Raw genomic sequence first — 16730 nt, forward strand, 5'->3', positions numbered from 1 at the left:
AATAACTCATTTTGTTAAAATTAATTTTTTGGAAGCTTACCACTTTGCATGTTCAACGAAACACGTGCTTTGCCGAAAATTGCCGTAGATTTCAATCCTTTTGCATCTTGGAAATATTTCAATTATTTTAGAAGTTTGAAGTTATTTTAACATGAGCTACCCTATACCTACTTAATTTATATTTTATTTAAATTATATATTGATTTTTTTTTTCGGATTTCAGTAATTACATTTTTGTAGCTACTTTTCTGGTAGGGACTGGGGAATGTACGAAACTTTAAGGGGCATTCCAAGGTATTTTTGACATTTATGTAGAGTCCGTAACGTGACCTTTTTTGCCGTAACTTTTTAATTTACCTTTTGATTTGCGAACTATCTTAATTTGAGCTGGTGTGTTGGTAGGAAAAGATCAAAATAAAATAATATGCTAATCAAACAGTAAATTAAAAAGTTATGGCAAAAAAGGTCACGTTACGGACTCTACATAAATGTCAAAAATACCGTGGAATGCCCCTTAAGCAAATTCACTCCTTGTTTTTTTTGGTTTTTCCTTTGCAGTATATTTTTCTTGCTGCTACCAATTAACTTACATCTTCAAAAAATCCCCATTTCACTTTAAATTTAGTATTCATGTTATTTAAAAGCATAATTTAATAATTCTGTTGCGAAGATATGTCGCTGGTGAATTGCTTTTTTCCCTCTAGTGGAATCTCCTGTTTTTCTTTTCTTTGAAGGTCGGCAAGTATGCAACTGGCTCATAAAATTCCTTCTGATAACACTAGATTGTACTGTTTTCATGGGTCGCAGCAGCATCCATTTTACGCGCCTAACATTCTCATTATTTGAATCCAAACCTATGACTGTCTCAGAGCTGTGTCCAAGTTGAGGATTTTAGGGGTTAAACCCCTCCCATTGAGGAAAAAATTATAAAAAACCAAATGAAGAAAAGTACATTTAGCTTAAAATTAACTTGAATGTTGAAGTTTGTGCACAGCATTTTTTTTTTTTTTTTTTTAACATTCCCAGCAATTTACAAATGTCCTCCCTCTCTTTATGAACTAAAATCATATTTTGGAAAAACAGTGATGAAGGAAACGTTTAATAGGTTGTCAATACAAAGCATTCACTGCATTTAATATTGCTTCTCAGAGGAAGGTTACGATGACTTGGGCGTTTCACAAAAAGAGACAAGTGTTGCCATTATGAAGATTCATAGTAGTTGTGTTAGGTAATGTATTTTGCATCAGCAGCAAACCCATTCCTATTTGTTTGCCAAGCGTTTTCTTAGAAAATAAAGTCAGAAAACTTGGTTAAATATTTTTAGTAATTGTTTGTTGCAATAAACTGCACACTAAGCATAATAAGGTTTGAATATAAACAAGCAGTAAAATGAATAAATACTGAGGTTATTAACACAATCAAAATTCACTTTCTGGGAGGGGAGGGGGGTCATAACGGTCTTTATATGTGCAGTACAACCACTGCATGGGACTGCTCGAGGCATATATATACCAGATATCTATATTATATATACTTAATTATTATTCTAATTTGTTGATTACTTAGCTTATTTAAAACGCTTTTTAATCAAAAACACAATTTCTTCTATTACTTAGATAGTGATTTATTATTACTTTTTAAGACAAAAATTGTCAACCGGGAAAGGTAAATAAAATTTCCCCGCTTGTTCAAATAATATTTCTTGGAACCGCTGCTATTCGTTTAACTCTTTCAGGGGGGGGGGGGGGGGTGCATCATTAAATTTTGAGAAATATTAAGAAAAAACACCACAAGTGGGTTTATTTGATCATCTAGAGATAGATTTTTCAGTTAAAAAAATTTTTTTCAGAATTTTTTTCGCTGGGGGTGGTGTCCCCATTTGTTCACACCCCCCACCTGGGGAAGGACAAAAACATGTTTATGCATGTAAAAATGAATTTGAATCTTTTCGAACACTATGATTGACTACCTCAGGTAAAATGAAGAAAAATGATTCACTCTTTCAGCGCTAATTAAAAATTTTTAAATCTGAAAAAAAAATCTAATTTTTGGGGTAAACGAAAAACTGAAAATTTGATGTTTTGAACAAGAAATTGAGCCTACGAAAAATATATTTTTTTGTTATTCTGACATCTAATGTTGTTCATCGAACTTAAAAGAAGAGGACTCAAGCAATTTTTATTCAAAAAAAATTCAGAAAAAACAGAGAAATTTTTTTATAAATTAGTGGTTTCACAGCGCGACCACTGCCCCTGAAAGTATTAAGGGGAGTCAGTACCCTAAATACTTTCAAAAATTTGATTTTTTGATTTTTATATATTATGAAACTCCATTTCAATACCTTTTTAATGATACAAATTTCTTGATCGTGCTCATATTAGAAGCAAGTTAAAAAGTGCTTCAAAAAAAGATAAACATATGTTGATAAGGTATGATTTTCCCCTTTAAATTGCAATATCTCGAAATAGTATTTTTGAAACTAAATGTTCCTTTTTCTCAGAAACTAAGTTGTGTTAGGATTTGAAATTTTTACCACCTATTCCATATATCTAGTTGCATATACTGAAGTAAAATCTTTCTCATATTCCAAAAATATTTTTTATAGAGCCGATTTCGTGTTGCAAAATGGCATTTTTGGAAAAAAATACAGTGACTTACGCGTTAGAATTTTTTAAATAAAAACTAAGCTTCCTTTCTGTAAAATGTTACTTCAGTATAGAGAAAAGAGTCTACTTAAGCTACAGAAAAAATTTCATTATTGTATCTTTAATAGATTTTCAGAAAAAGGTACATGAACCTATGCAAATTAACATTGATGGTATAGGGGGTTCTGACTATCCTTAAGCAGGGTTGACGGTATTTGTAATGACAAAACTTTTGAAACACAAAAATCTCTGGTCTGGATTTGTGCGTTATAATGGTTTTCTTTGATTCGTTTCCAGCGTCTTTAACTTGTCTTCCTTCTGATCGTTGCAGGAGGTGCATGGCTCCTCGAGGCACTGTCTGGCCCTCTTTAGACATTAGTCATTAGTTTTTTATCACAGTTTTCAGTAACTTTTATTTCATTCGGAACTGCTACGTCAGCGTTGGCGTGAACGTAATGGCGTAAACGTTTTGCGTTGACGCTAAAATGTACTAATCGGTATCTTGAATTGAAATTGTAGGCAAAAATCTTACCCTTTGCCGATTCTTTTCGGGCGCTTGCATCTTTAATTGCTTAGAGAGTTATTGGAATTGAATAAAAAAAATGCACAGTACTATTAAAACGAAAAAAAACTCGCTACATTGACAAAATATTTACAACTTAGAATGACAAATTTACAAATCGGACTCCATAAAAGATTCCGTGTTCCATCCATTCTATTTATTTTATTTCTCGCGGGCGTTGATCATCTGCTACGATCAACGCCCGTCTCCTACGATCGTCTGCTACGATCAACGCCCGCTGTTGCTGGGATATCCACCAGTCACATGGTTTGGTTTATGAGCAGCTAAAGGGTTGCCATAGCTCGGTCTATTCTCATTATTAGTTTATGGTCACAGCAGCATCGGTTTAACCCGCCTAGCATTCTTATTGTTTAAATCTAAACCTACAACTGTCTGTCACTGGTGCCGTTACCCTACTTTGTTTCCAGCGTCTTTAACTTGTCTTCCTTCTGATCGTTGCAGGAGGTGCATGGCTCATCGAGGCACTGTCTGGCCCTGTTCACTGCTCGCTGCATGGAGACATTCCACAAGCTCGCTGAACTGTTGCTGGTGCAGCCCAGCCACAAGACAGATGCCTTTCGCCTCGCTACACATCTCACCGGGTGAGTGATTCTCTTTCTCGACTCTTCGATTTATCTGTAGCGAGACAGATTCCGAGGGTAAAATGCATCTTTGACATTATCAAAATTGTTACCAATCAGGGCCCAATACAGGCTGATTTTGCTACCGTTTTTCGGTACCTTCACAAAAATCTTGTTTTGAAATCGGTACTTTCACAAAAATCAAGTAGTAAAATCAGGAGCTTCACAAAAACATCGAAAATTTCTCAAAAATTCGCATTTTCTTTACTAATAATAAAGCTGAAAGTCTCTCTGTCCGGAGGATGTCTGGATGTCTGTAGGATGTCTGTGACGCGCATAGCGCTTAAACCGTTCGGCCGATTTTCATGAAATTTGGCACAAAGTTAGTTTGTAGCAGGGGCCTGTGCACCTCGAAGCGATGTTTCGAAAATTCGATGTGGTTCTTTTTCTATTCCAATTTTAAGAAAAAAAAATATCATAAGATGGACGAGTAAATGACGAAATGATCATAACGTGGAACCGAAAGATGGGTACAAGCCAACTGGCGAGAAAACTCACCATACATTATTTGTAAATATACAGGCGAACCAAAAGACCATTTGATTTTTCTATTACGGGCAAAGCCGTTCGGGTATCACTAGTAAAATATAAAATTTGTTTCTGTGTTTAAAAACAAAATTTACTCATAAAATTCTAAGCTGGTTTGTATGAACAATCGCTTAAATAGAAACCTTTTTGTAGTATTATAACTAATTTTTAGCTGTTTCTCGCCAAAGTGTATTTATGCAATAGTATTGCAATCTTTCAACATCTGTTTTGGGAAACCGTTTTTCTCATCATTTCCTATATTGTACACAGTACATAGCCCATTAAGCTGAAACTGCGATGGTATTTTCGTACTTCTTAGGTTTTTAGCTCCCCCCCCCCCAAAAAAAATGAAACCTGTTAAAAATAATACTAGATGACATTGACACTTTTTCGAACTAAAATTTCAATTGTTCTACTTCTCTTTTATAAAAATGAGTATGCCTATTTCTAAAATTTCGCAAAAACAGTGCTAATGATAAAAAAAAACTTTCACAAAAATAGAACGATGCAATACTTTCACAAAAATAGGTATTGAGAAAAAAATCCTGGATTTGCCCCTGCCAATTCTTTCACTAGGCTTCCAACTGGTCTCCTATTTCTTTTTAAATCCCTTTTTTAGTTTGAAGTATTTAGGAGTCTTTTTTTTTTTTTTTAAATAAAAAATGCAGAAAATGAAGTTCAAAAAATGCAAATTTAAAAGTTTCATTGATTTTGGGAGAAGCTAAGAAGGTAATCCAGAAAATGAAGTTCAAAAAATGCAAATTTAAATGAGTTTCATTGTTTTTGGGAGAAGCTAAGAATCTAATGCAGAAAATGAAGTTCAAAAAATGCAAATTTAAATGAGTTTCATTGATTTTGGGAGAAGGTAATGCAGAAAATTAAGTTCAAAAAATGCAAATTTAAATGAGTTTCATTGTTTTTGGGAGAAGCTAATGCAGAAAATGAAGTTCAAAAAATGCAAATTTAAATGAGTTTCATTGATTTTGGGAGAAGCTAAGAAGGTAATCCAGAAAATGAAGTTCAAAAATGCAAATTTAAATGAGTTTCATTGATTTTGGGAGAAGGTAATGCAGAAAATGAAGTTCAAAAAATGCAAATTTAAATGAGTTTCATTGTTTTTGTGAGAAGGTAATGCAGAAAATGAAGTTCAAAAAATGCAAATTTAAATGAGTTTCATTGTTTTTGGGAGAAGCTAAGAAGCTAATGCAGAAAATGAAGTTCAAAAAATGCAAATTTAAATGTGTTTCATTGTTTTTGGGAGAAACTAAGAAGGTAATCCAGAAAATGAAGTTCAAAAAATGCAAATTTAAATGAGTTTCATTGTTTTTGTGAGAAGCTAATGCAGAAAATGAAGTTCAAAAAATGCAAATTTAAATGAGTTTCATTGATTTTGGGAGAAGCTAATGCAGAAAATGAAGTTCAAAAAATGCAAATTTAAATGAGTTTCATTGTTTTTGGGAGAAGCTAATGCAGAAAATGAAGTTCAAAAAATGCAAATTTAAATGAGTCATTGTTTTTGGGAGAAGCTAAGAAGCTAATGCAGAAAATGAAGTTCAAAAAATGCAAATTTAAATGAGTTTTATTGTTTTTGGGAGAAGCTAATGCAAAAATGAAGTTCAAAAAATGCAAATTTAGATGAGTTTCATTGTTTTTGGGAGAAGCTTAAGAAGCTAATGCAGAAAATAAAGTTCAAAAAATGCAAATTTAAATGAGTCATTGTTTTTGGGAGAAGCTAAGAAGCTAATGCAGAAAATGAAGTTCAAAAAATGCAAATTTAAATGAGTTTCATTGTTTTTGGGAGAAGCTAATGCAGAAAATGAAGTTCAAAAAATGCAAATTTAAATGAGTTTCATTGTTTTTGGGAGAAGCTAATGCAGAAAATGAAGTTCAAAAAATGCAAATTTAAATGAGTTTCATTGTTTTTGGGAGAAGCTAAGAAACTAATGCAGAAAATGAAGTTCAAAAAATGCAAATTTAAATGAGTTTCATTGTTTTTGGGAGAAGCTAAGAAGCTAATGCAGAAAATGAAGTTCAAAAAATGCAAATTTAAATGAGTTTCATTGATTTTGGGAGAAGCTAATGCAGAAAATGAAGTTCAAAAAATGCAAATTTAAATGAGTTTCATTGATTTTGGGAGAAGCTAGGTTTGGGTTTATGACTCTATCCTGGTACTATTTCAGAATTAAATTCAAAAACCTTTGTGATCAATGTTTTTAAATCAGTACACATAGTAAAAAGTAAGTACTAAAAATCAATTGCCCCCCCCCTGAAATATTTCTGGATCCGTCCTTAATGTCAAGTCCCTAAAAGTTCTTTCTTTTTTCAAAATCTGGTCCCTTTTCCCTTAAAATACCTGTTCTAACTTCAAATCCCTAAAAGTCCTTTTTTTTTTCTTTCAAAATCCAGTCATAGACTGGATAGTTGAAAGCTTGGTAATAATTATGTGAGCGGGCATATAAAATGAATATTAGTTTAATACATAGTTGGACTTTGTCTCTTTCTTTCTCTTCAAGTTGCAACCTAAGTTTGATTCTGTTGTTTGCCTTTTAAGTTTTTCGGTGTTGACCATACTTCTTCATTTCTTCTTTCAGGTTGGCAACCGCGATGTGCGCAGAAGTGGATAACTTAACTGTCGCATACCAGAAGAAATTGGAATTTTTGTTTGTGAGTATCGAACACTCGGTCTATCTCTCAATTTTTTTTAACTCCAAGAATCAATTCTTTTAAAGCGCTTCTTTTTAATCTTTAATGTTTTCAAAAAAGTGTTTTATGATTTTAGTTCAATAAATTTTTTACCAAAGTTATTTTGGGAAGCTTTTGTGGTTATTCAAGTAGAATTTCAGTTTGTCGTTGCATTGAATTTTGTTTGTTTGAAAAAAAAAAAACTTGAAAATAAATATTGCTTCAACCACCAGTCTTTCTGCAAAGCATATGCTTATAAATTACAAAAAAGACAAGAAATATATGTTAAGATATTTATAGAATGGAAAAGTTGAAACTTAAAAGCATATTGTAAATTGAATACTGAAATTAATGGATTTACAGTGAATACATAATGTATTATGCATATAGTTTTATGGGAAAGTGGGCTTGTTAAACAATTTAATTGTTTGAGTTTAAGCTTTCACACGAGTGACTTTGTATGTAAAAAGTATTTTTATTTATTTCATTTATTTATTTTATTTATTTTTTAATTTATTTATTTATTTATTTATTTTTTTTTTTTTTGAAATTTTGACTTTTATCAAAGAGTTTCGATTTATTATTATTATAACTTTTGTTGAATAATTTGATTTTTTTTTTTCAATTCTGAATTTTTTTTTTAGTTGAATAATTTAAATTTTTATTATGATTTTTTTCGTTTAATTCTTATTTGATTTTCATTTCATATAACACTACCCAATTTGTTTGTTTTCTCCAAATTTTCTGTATGTCATACTGTTCCAGTAGCAGAAACTTTCTAGCCAGTCTGCGACACTATTTTGGGCAGTTGAAAATAATCTGCAGCATTTTGAGTTTTCATAAAATACAATAGTCCCTTGAAAGGTCAAGATTCAGATATGTTCCAACTGGCCAGTGGCCACTAGACACGAAAAACTTGGTGGCCCTTACCGTCGCCGAGTTTTAAAGCATAAAAAGGGTTGGGGGGGGGGGATTCACTACTTCCATAAAAATAAATAGAACTCTGTACACTATAAAAAACAATTATTCAATTCATATCTATTTAAATGTGGAAAATTCAAGTTAAAATAGATTTTTGAATTTTTTTTTCAAAAAATGAATAAATAAATAAATTAGTGAATGAGAAATTGGCAGGAAACTGCATTTTAAATGAATGATTTAGTTTATTGCAGAGCTTCCAAAGCAATGAGGATCAAATACAATTGTGCAGATAATAATTCATGTTTCATAAAAATAATTTAAAAAAAAAACATGATTTCTTGTACATTTTTTCTTGTTACCTTCAAGTATTGAAGTAAACAGATCAAAACTTGATCCAATTCTTTTTTTGGGAACTTAGGCAAGTGCGAATGACCAAACATGGCGTCTACGAGAAAAATTCAATGATTATAAATAGATTTTTTAATTTGTAAAGTAGTAATAGAGAGAGATTCAAGTAGAAATTAAGTAGATTGAAATAGTCAGATTTTAGCACATATGCCTCTAAAACAATGAATATAGGATAATATTGTAAAGATAAAATTTTGCACTTTTCAAAACAATAATTAAGAATTATCCGAACAAAATGGCACATTTTGCACAATTTTCAACAGCATAAATTGCAATAAACATCTAATTCCGTTTATGAAAACGTAGCTTGGGAACGACCAAACATGGCGACTACGCCAAAAACTAAGATCTTAATTACTGAATTTGTTGCTAAAAATAATTTAAAAATAAAAACCCTCATGAGACTACACTTAAGTTGAAAAGTTTTTAGCGCTTTTGAGTCCAAAACAATGAGGGTAAGGTGAAATTTTAAATATAAAATTTTTCATTTCTCAAGAAAACTATTTTAAAAAATCCAAAGCAAAAAAAATGCTGCACATTTTAAGTCATTTTTTTAGTTTGCAGTTAAATGAAATATCCAATTGTGCTTTGTTTTGGAAAATGTAGGCACTTAAGCATCTTATCTACTTCGATCTTATGAATGACCAAATATGGCAACTATATTTCTAGATGAAATGCTGAAGCATCCATCGCTTTTCCGGTGAAAAAACGAACTCCGAACGATCTTTTTGCCAAGGTGTATTTCTTTTTTTTTTCTTTTATTAATTAATTTTTTCTTTCTTTTTGTTTTTTGGTAAAATTATCTGCAGGCTGCTGAAAAATCTGCGACGCAAGTCTCGCGTCTCGCAGTTTCTGCTACCGGGCATACTGTACCATTATGTCATCTGAAATAAATTTGATGTGAATTATAATTCTTTTAATTAAAATTGGTTTTACATCTCATTATCAATGTTTAATGGTGAAGAAGTAATTAAAATTTTTTTTTCTATTTTTTAAAAATATTGATTTCATTCAAGTGTAGTTACATATAAATGTAAATTAATTCATTACTGAACTTTCTAAAGTCTCCAAAAAGATTAAATATTTAAAAATCCATTTTTTTTTAAATTTTTTAATGGTGCTTTTTATATGCTCAGCGAATAATATTGTTGAAAAAAAAAAACTATCTATTGTTTGTTCAATTTTCAACTCGTTATTTATTTAATTCAAACATGATTTTTCATCTGTTTTTTAATCTTGTTTTTTCTTTCCATACCAGATCAGAGCCACTAAAACAAATGTCACAGACACAATGTCCAATTTGTATGTTGAAGTAAGTTAACGTGTGTTGATTTTTTCTTTTTAGTGTTTATCAATGATCAGGGTTGTCCAAATGTTCCAGAATTCCTTTTCTTTTTTTTCAATGCCGTAATTATCTTAAAATTTTGACATTAAAGTTGTTTCTGCTTTGATTTGACCCTAGATTTTCTATTGCATACATGTATTTATTTTTTTATTTTCTGATTTTTTTTTTGGCTTGAACTTTGTACGCTCGCTCGCAAATACCATGGGCACCAGAAATGGGAAACAGGGCCCTTAATTTTGATGGGAACAAAAAAGCATTTATTTATTTATTTATTTAATGAGCGATTTAAAAAGTAAGAAGACAAAATGTAATAAAAGTCTTCATGATCAGAAACGTGCTATGTTTATATTTTAGTGCAAAAAGTTTTGTTTTTGCTGTCGCAATTTATGTAAAAGATGGGGTTTTATGAGCGTGATTTTTGTAAGAATTAAATTTGTGCCCCCCCCCCTATAACTATATTTATTAACTCTTCCTTGCATTCTTAATGAGTGTCAAAAGAATTTTGATTTTCTTTTTTCTTAGCCTTAAGGGGTTACAGTGCCTCAAAAATGATGAAACGATCAAAAAATTTTTTATTGTTTATTTCAAAACTAAAAACTATTCTGAACACAGGGGAAAAGTTTCATTGCTTTAGTTCAAATATTTGAAAAGTTATGAGTGGTTTTAGGCCACATGCTCGCTATGTGTTCTTATGCAAAAGAAAAACTTCAAATTGCTTTTTCTCGATGATGGTTTTTTTGAGTTTTCGTGTCATTAGAATCCCTAAGGATTTTTTTCTATTAACGATACAGCTTTAAAATAATACTTTTTGCAATTGGGATAACATAGTTGACAAAACTGTGCATTGGATAAGCATTTTATAATTTACTCTAATGTTTAGAGCATGTTAAACCTTCAAAAATAATTAAAAAAAAAAAAAAAAAAAAAACTTTGATTTTTTACATAATTAATCACAGAACATTTTCTAATAAACTTATCAGCAAATGAATGCACAGATTTTTAGAGATGATTATAGTGATGGTTTAGCAAAAAACTTTTTTTAAATTAGTGAAAAAATAAAAAAGGCTTAAGAATTTTTAAAAAATGAAATTTTCCTCAATTTTTTGAACTTTCATAAAAAGTAGGCAATATTTTTAAATTTTGAAAATAAATTATTGATTAAGAAATAAGTATGCATGTTATAGTTTCAAAGAAATATAAAATTTACTTAAATTTAAAAAAAAAAATGTTTGAAAGATACAGTGACCCCTTAATGCCTGAAAATGCCATAGTGTTCATATTGAAAAGTTTTGGAAATTGAAGTCTGATCTGGATTATCGTTTTTTTTTTTTTTTTTTTTTTTTTTGTGATTTCAGGCGGAGAACAGTACCTGGTACATCGAGAGCACCTTCCAGCTGCTGGTCCCGATACTCCAGGAAATCTCCATACAGGTGGACGGAGAATGAAAAAATGATTCTCCTCTTTTCAGGAGAATCGGTTGCTGAAAATATTTGTTCAATCTTTAATAAATTATTCACAAAAAAATGTGCCGTGTTTCTCCTCATTATTTTCCTATCTCTGTTCCTTTCCAAAGATTGACTTTTTTTTTTCTCTCTCTTTTTCCTAGTTGGTCTAAAAATAAGAAAGTCTTAAAAATACTGCTCTTCTCCCCCTCCACCCACCAAAACCATAAAAGAGCGCCTCAAATATCCTTTTCATTGTTTCAATGTCGAAAAATTTCCAGGGGAGAGTTACCAAACGTTTTGTCTTCTAACAGCATCGAAAATCGTTTAAGATTGCTTTTATAGAGCTTCAATTTTGAAAAATGGCTAAACCCCTAATATTGCTAAATATGGTTCACAGACAGTCGCGTTTTTAAGACTTCAATTGCTACAAAATTTCGGACGAGGGCCTGACTGCTCTGGTATGAAATCTAAAAATAAAAAACTACAATTTTAAAAAATTTAAGGTGAAGTGTTTAAAACCCTCCACCCTTGTATCACTGAATATCTGTTTAAAACTTTGTTTTTAGAGCTTCAATTTCGAAATAGTTTTAGAGGAGAGCCAGAGAACTGCTCTGCCCGTCACATCAACATCATGAAATTTAGTCTGAAACTGCGTTTGTTTCAATTTCGAAAATTTGGGGGAAGAAGTGTTGGATTTCGCTTTAATTTAAAAAAAAAAATCAATGGGGGGGGGGGGCAACTTTAAAAAGCCTCAGTCTTTCACCAACATCAACAAATATAGCGTATAATGGTATTTTTAAGATTTAAATTTCTAAAAACTTCCACAGCACGCTCCCCTTAGTATCACTTTAGACCGTCTAAAACTGCGTTCTTAGAACCACAATTCCAAAAAATTTCATCAGAAGGGAGAAATTTTTTTTAAAGAGGGCCCTCCTGGAACTTTTTTGGTTTGCGTTGACAGTATGAAGTTTTTGCCCTACCTCAAAAAAAAAAAAAAAAATTATAAGATCATAGCACTGCTACTCCCCCCCTCCCCCAAAAAAATTGAAATTACAAAAAAAAAGTTGGGGAGGAGAGCTAATTCTGGTTACATGGGTACCCTGCAAAATAAAAACATGTATGCCACTGCTTGTTATGGATTCATCTGTCTGGAATAGCCAAGCTAGAGGCTCTCTCGTTGAAACCAAAATTACCTTCACACTGGTAGCTAAAATTGCCGCAGTCAATGGTGCTACTCAACTCTTAAAATGAAGGTATAAAGCCGAGATAAAAAGGAGCAACCGCAGTTGTCCATGTTCAAATCGAGTTACTGGTTAAACCATGGTAGGTGATTTCTAGACGGTTGATGTCTGTCTGTAGGATGTTTTCATATGCGAGCTAACCGAGAACTCTATATACATGCAAACATGATTATTCTGTGTTTAGAATTTATATTTCGGAAATTTCCCGAGTTAGTGCCCTTTAAAGCCTCTCCCTCTGAACATTGCCGAAGGATCGTCTAAAATTGCGATTTTAGAACTTCGATGTCGAAAAGTTTCGTGGTTCGAAACCCATCCTGTCCATTACCGTCTTCAATATGGAAAACTTTTCTGGGAATACCTTCGACCCTCTTAAGAAGGGATAAAGGGCAATAATCTCCGTTGAAAATTTTCCAAACTGAAGTCTTAATTTTTGGTTACTTTTCGTGGCATTTGTGGAAGAGTATGGGAAAAGGGGGCCCTCCCCCAGAAAGTGTCGAAATTAAAATGATGTATAAAGACGTAAATTTGGGCTCTCTTTGGTCTCGTGAGCAAAATAGGTGTACTCTGAGGACTATAGTTTTTATTTAGAGATTCGTCCAAGTATCCAAAGTTGGAATCAAGAAATGATGTAAACGATGGGGCAAAATTCTGGAAATAATAGTTCTGTTTCGAGGAGAGGGATACATAATTTTTCTTCCAATTAATCCAATTTTAAGTTTTGTTATCTTCTCATAATATTTTCTTTCTTTTCTTCTTTAAAAAATTTCCTACCATTATTAAAAAGATTTGGGAGGGGCCACAAATCCTCTTCCTTTACTGCCCTATTATCGTCTTGAATTTTTGGAACTTCAATTTTGAAATGATTTCGGGGCCGATTTCCAAACCGCCCATGCCTTCCTGCAGTGCCATCAAAAACAGCCCGTAAATTTCGAATGTGCGCGCAATGTTAGAAGCTTTCCCCCGTAAAAAAAAAAAAAAAAAGTCTAAACCCTTGGATGTCATCTGTTTGTATATTGCATGCAGCTCTGCCTCCCCCCTGGCTCCTCACCATACTAGTGAACACTACCACAGTCTAATGTGGTGGTGCCTGGCCTAGGGGCGGTAACTCGTTGCTCTTGGCATAAATTCAAAAAAGGAATTATTTGTAATTGAAAATTTCAGGGCTTCCACAGGCTACTACGAAGCGACGACTACTCTGCTACTGTATTTAGGCAAATGTGACTATTTTAAGCAAATATGGGGGCGGGAATCGCGAACGTTTTACCGCATTTATTGTTATTTTTGAATGAGCGTTTTGTAACAAACATATTCATTAGAAATGTGTAATGTTCACATTTTTGCATGAAAAGTTTCGTTTTTGCGATGCTCATTTTTGCAAAAAGTTAAGTTTCCGCAACTACTGTTTTTATTAACTGTTTGCATGTCAATAAAATTTTGCTTTTTACTTCCTGCAGCAATATGACGTTTATTTTTTGAAAACAAGCGCTCATTTTGGCGCAGTCAGAAATTAAGCAAATGCGGCGTTTCTGTTTCTTTTTACGCCACTCGGTCTTTCATTGTTGTTTTTAAGATATTACAATTAATCTAAATATCGGTTCATCCTGCAGACTATTTTTACTGTTTTTTTTATTCTGCGTTGCAAACTGCTGAAAAATATTCTGTCTCGAAGTTAAACAATTCGAGTCACCAAATTCCAACCCTACCTAAAAGTATGTGATGCTCCCGATTAAGCATCAAAAGTTATTTGAAGGAATTAAAGACAGATACACATACCCCCTCACACACACATTCATACACACAACTATACCCATATACACTCAGAGCCGTGTCCAAGGGGAGGGTTTTGAGGGTTAAACCTCTCCCATTGGGGCAAAAATATGAACCAAATGAAAAAAAACGTATATTTGACTTTTTATTTTAATGTTAAAGTTTGTGGCAGCAAAAATAAAACTTTCCTCTGAAGTTTTTCTGCAATATACGACTGTTAAAGCTTTACTAACTGGAATAATATTTTGGAAAATCTATAGTGGAAGGAGGTTATGATGGATTTGGCATCTGTTGCAGCTAGAGTCCCTATATATCCTTGGGGGGTAGGGAGGGTTCACAGCTGTCCTTACAGTTATAAAAATGTCAAGTCATAGTGGGATCGGCAGTTTGGGAGGGATTGAACTCCCTCCCCCCTCTTGGATAAAGATTTAGAAGCAATAAAACCCTTCCCTTCATGAAAATCTGGACACGGGCCTGCATACACTTATGCCAGCACACAAACACACATGCCTACACACATACACCCCTACACACAAACACACCTACCCCCCACACACAAACACACACGCCTACATACACACACTCGTGATTGCGAAAAGCATAATTTGAATTCAAGATGTCAAAATTCAAATTTTTTTTTTCTATTTCTTTTAGCTCCGTGATTTATGCCACGGTTGTCCGTGATTTAACTGTAAACAAAGTTTCGCTCCCTGATCAGCGAAGCAATCGATCTTTCTTTTGCCGTAAACTTCGATCCGAAGGTCATAGGTAATTATTTCGGATATTTTCTCAAATTTCATTTTTTGAAACCTTACTTTTGAAGATAAATACAAAAACGCTGGGCAGTCATGATAAAACCTCATTGCTTGCATTCATTTTTATCCGCAGGAATGTCGTTTTTTTTTCCTGAAATGTAAAGTTACGTAACGAGGAAGATTTATGACCCACGTGTTGTTGCAAACATTAGCGCTTTAACCGGTGTTTGAACTCGGTTTTAAGTTATTCTATTAATTTAAAATCTTTAAGTGAAGTGTTTGACAGATCTACTCAAGATAATCCTACCAAAGTAGTCGAGGAATAAGAGGTGATGTAATCAACGGTGCTATTGCCGCATCTCAGTTTAAAGTTCACATTGCAGTTTTGAACTTTGGAGAAAGAATTAATTGTCCAGAATTACATTTATATTCAAACATGAAAGAGGCCAAAAAAAGCAGGCCTTGAAATCATTTATTTATGTATTTATTTATTTTTTACTATAACATATAGTTTGCTTTATTTTTCACCAACTGAAGAAAACTGCCAAAACCATTATTCTTTTCAACAGAAATAAACTGGTATTTTTAATATTAAAAATTATTAAATATATATACCGAATAATAATAAATTAATTATAAAAAATATTATTAAAAATTCCTCTTTCAAATATGAAAGAGACCCAAAAGAAAAAAAATAATAATTTAACCTTTTTTTTTACTATAACATATAGTTTGCTTGATTTTTCACCAACTGAAGAAAACTGCCAAAACCATTATTTTTTCACACATGTGCTTTAAAAGGCTTTAACAGAAATAAACTTTTTTTTTAAATTTTACTTTAGATTTTTTTTTTTAAATTAATGTTAGCAGTTTGAAAAAAAATTCTGCAGAGCCAAAAATTTCTGTTTTATGATGCTTCCATGTTTTGTGAATAATTAATGTTATTAAACAGAAGTTCACCGTATGGAAAATCGAATCCCTTTTCTGGGCTTTTACGAAACTCTGAACTTAAAGAACAGAATATAGCAATCTTCTTTGATAAAATAATTCCACGTCATTAAAATTTTGATCAAATTTACTTACAACACAATTTTTATTTAATTAGTTTTAAGATATTAGTTCTGTCAGCAACACTCAAACGAATACCACAGGTTCTGGTACATATTCAATAAAGTGGGGCATTTGGTAACGTGGGCTTTTTGGAAGTTTTCTTATCTTTCCACCTGAATTCGAAGATTTAAAAATTTTTTTAAAAAAATGCAATTCAAGACTGCGTTTCAAAATGCATAAGGCTAGCAAAAGTGCTCTTGATTATGAAACATAGGTGGGTCATTTTCTCTAAACTGCTAAATTTTTGTCCTTGCTCAAAAAATAACAAACTAACTAGTATAGAAATAAAACTGACACTAGAATGCTTTAACAACATGTTTTTATGTTTGTAAAATAAGTTTAAACAAACACTTTATTATTATTATACATTTAACAGGGGTCTGGCCAGAGGATATTTGGGTCCGTTAACGGACCCTTCACAAAAATCCGATCAACCAAAACGGACCTTTCACAAAATCCCGATCAAACAAAACGGACCTTTCACAAAATCCCGATCAAACAAAACGGACCTTTCACAAAATCCCGATCAAACAAAACGGACCCTTCACAAAATTCTGATAAACAAGATCGGATCTTTCACAAATTGTTTATTGAAAGAACAAATCTAAAAGCAAAATAACGCATATTTCTGGATATAAACCGATAATTTTTGGATTTTTTTAAAAGTCAAATTAGAGGGA

The 16730-nt window shown here is 32.2% G+C and overlaps 2 protein-coding genes across 2 annotated transcripts in view; both read left to right on the top strand.

The window, feature by feature from the left end:
• Nucleotides 1-11241, top strand: part of LOC129226185 (protein NOXP20-like) — a 49710-nt gene extending 38469 nt beyond the window's left edge. The window contains exons 8-11 of the mRNA XM_054860785.1: nucleotides 3670-3809; nucleotides 6968-7040; nucleotides 9646-9699; nucleotides 11088-11241. Coding sequence (XP_054716760.1) covers nucleotides 3670-3809; nucleotides 6968-7040; nucleotides 9646-9699; nucleotides 11088-11177 — 357 coding nt within the window. The 3' untranslated portion in view covers nucleotides 11178-11241. The remainder of the gene's footprint in view (nucleotides 1-3669; nucleotides 3810-6967; nucleotides 7041-9645; nucleotides 9700-11087) is intronic.
• Nucleotides 11242-14868: 3627 nt separating this feature from the next.
• LOC129226392 (HIG1 domain family member 1A, mitochondrial-like) overlaps nucleotides 14869-16730 on the top strand; it is a 28092-nt gene continuing 26230 nt past the window's right edge. The window contains exon 1 of the mRNA XM_054860994.1: nucleotides 14869-14953. The gene's annotated coding sequence lies outside the window, so the exon portion shown is untranslated. The remainder of the gene's footprint in view (nucleotides 14954-16730) is intronic.

The sequence above is a fragment of the Uloborus diversus genome, chromosome 7 (genome assembly GCF_026930045.1).
Source record: "Uloborus diversus isolate 005 chromosome 7, Udiv.v.3.1, whole genome shotgun sequence".
Classification (NCBI taxonomy): Eukaryota; Metazoa; Arthropoda; class Arachnida; order Araneae; family Uloboridae; genus Uloborus; species Uloborus diversus.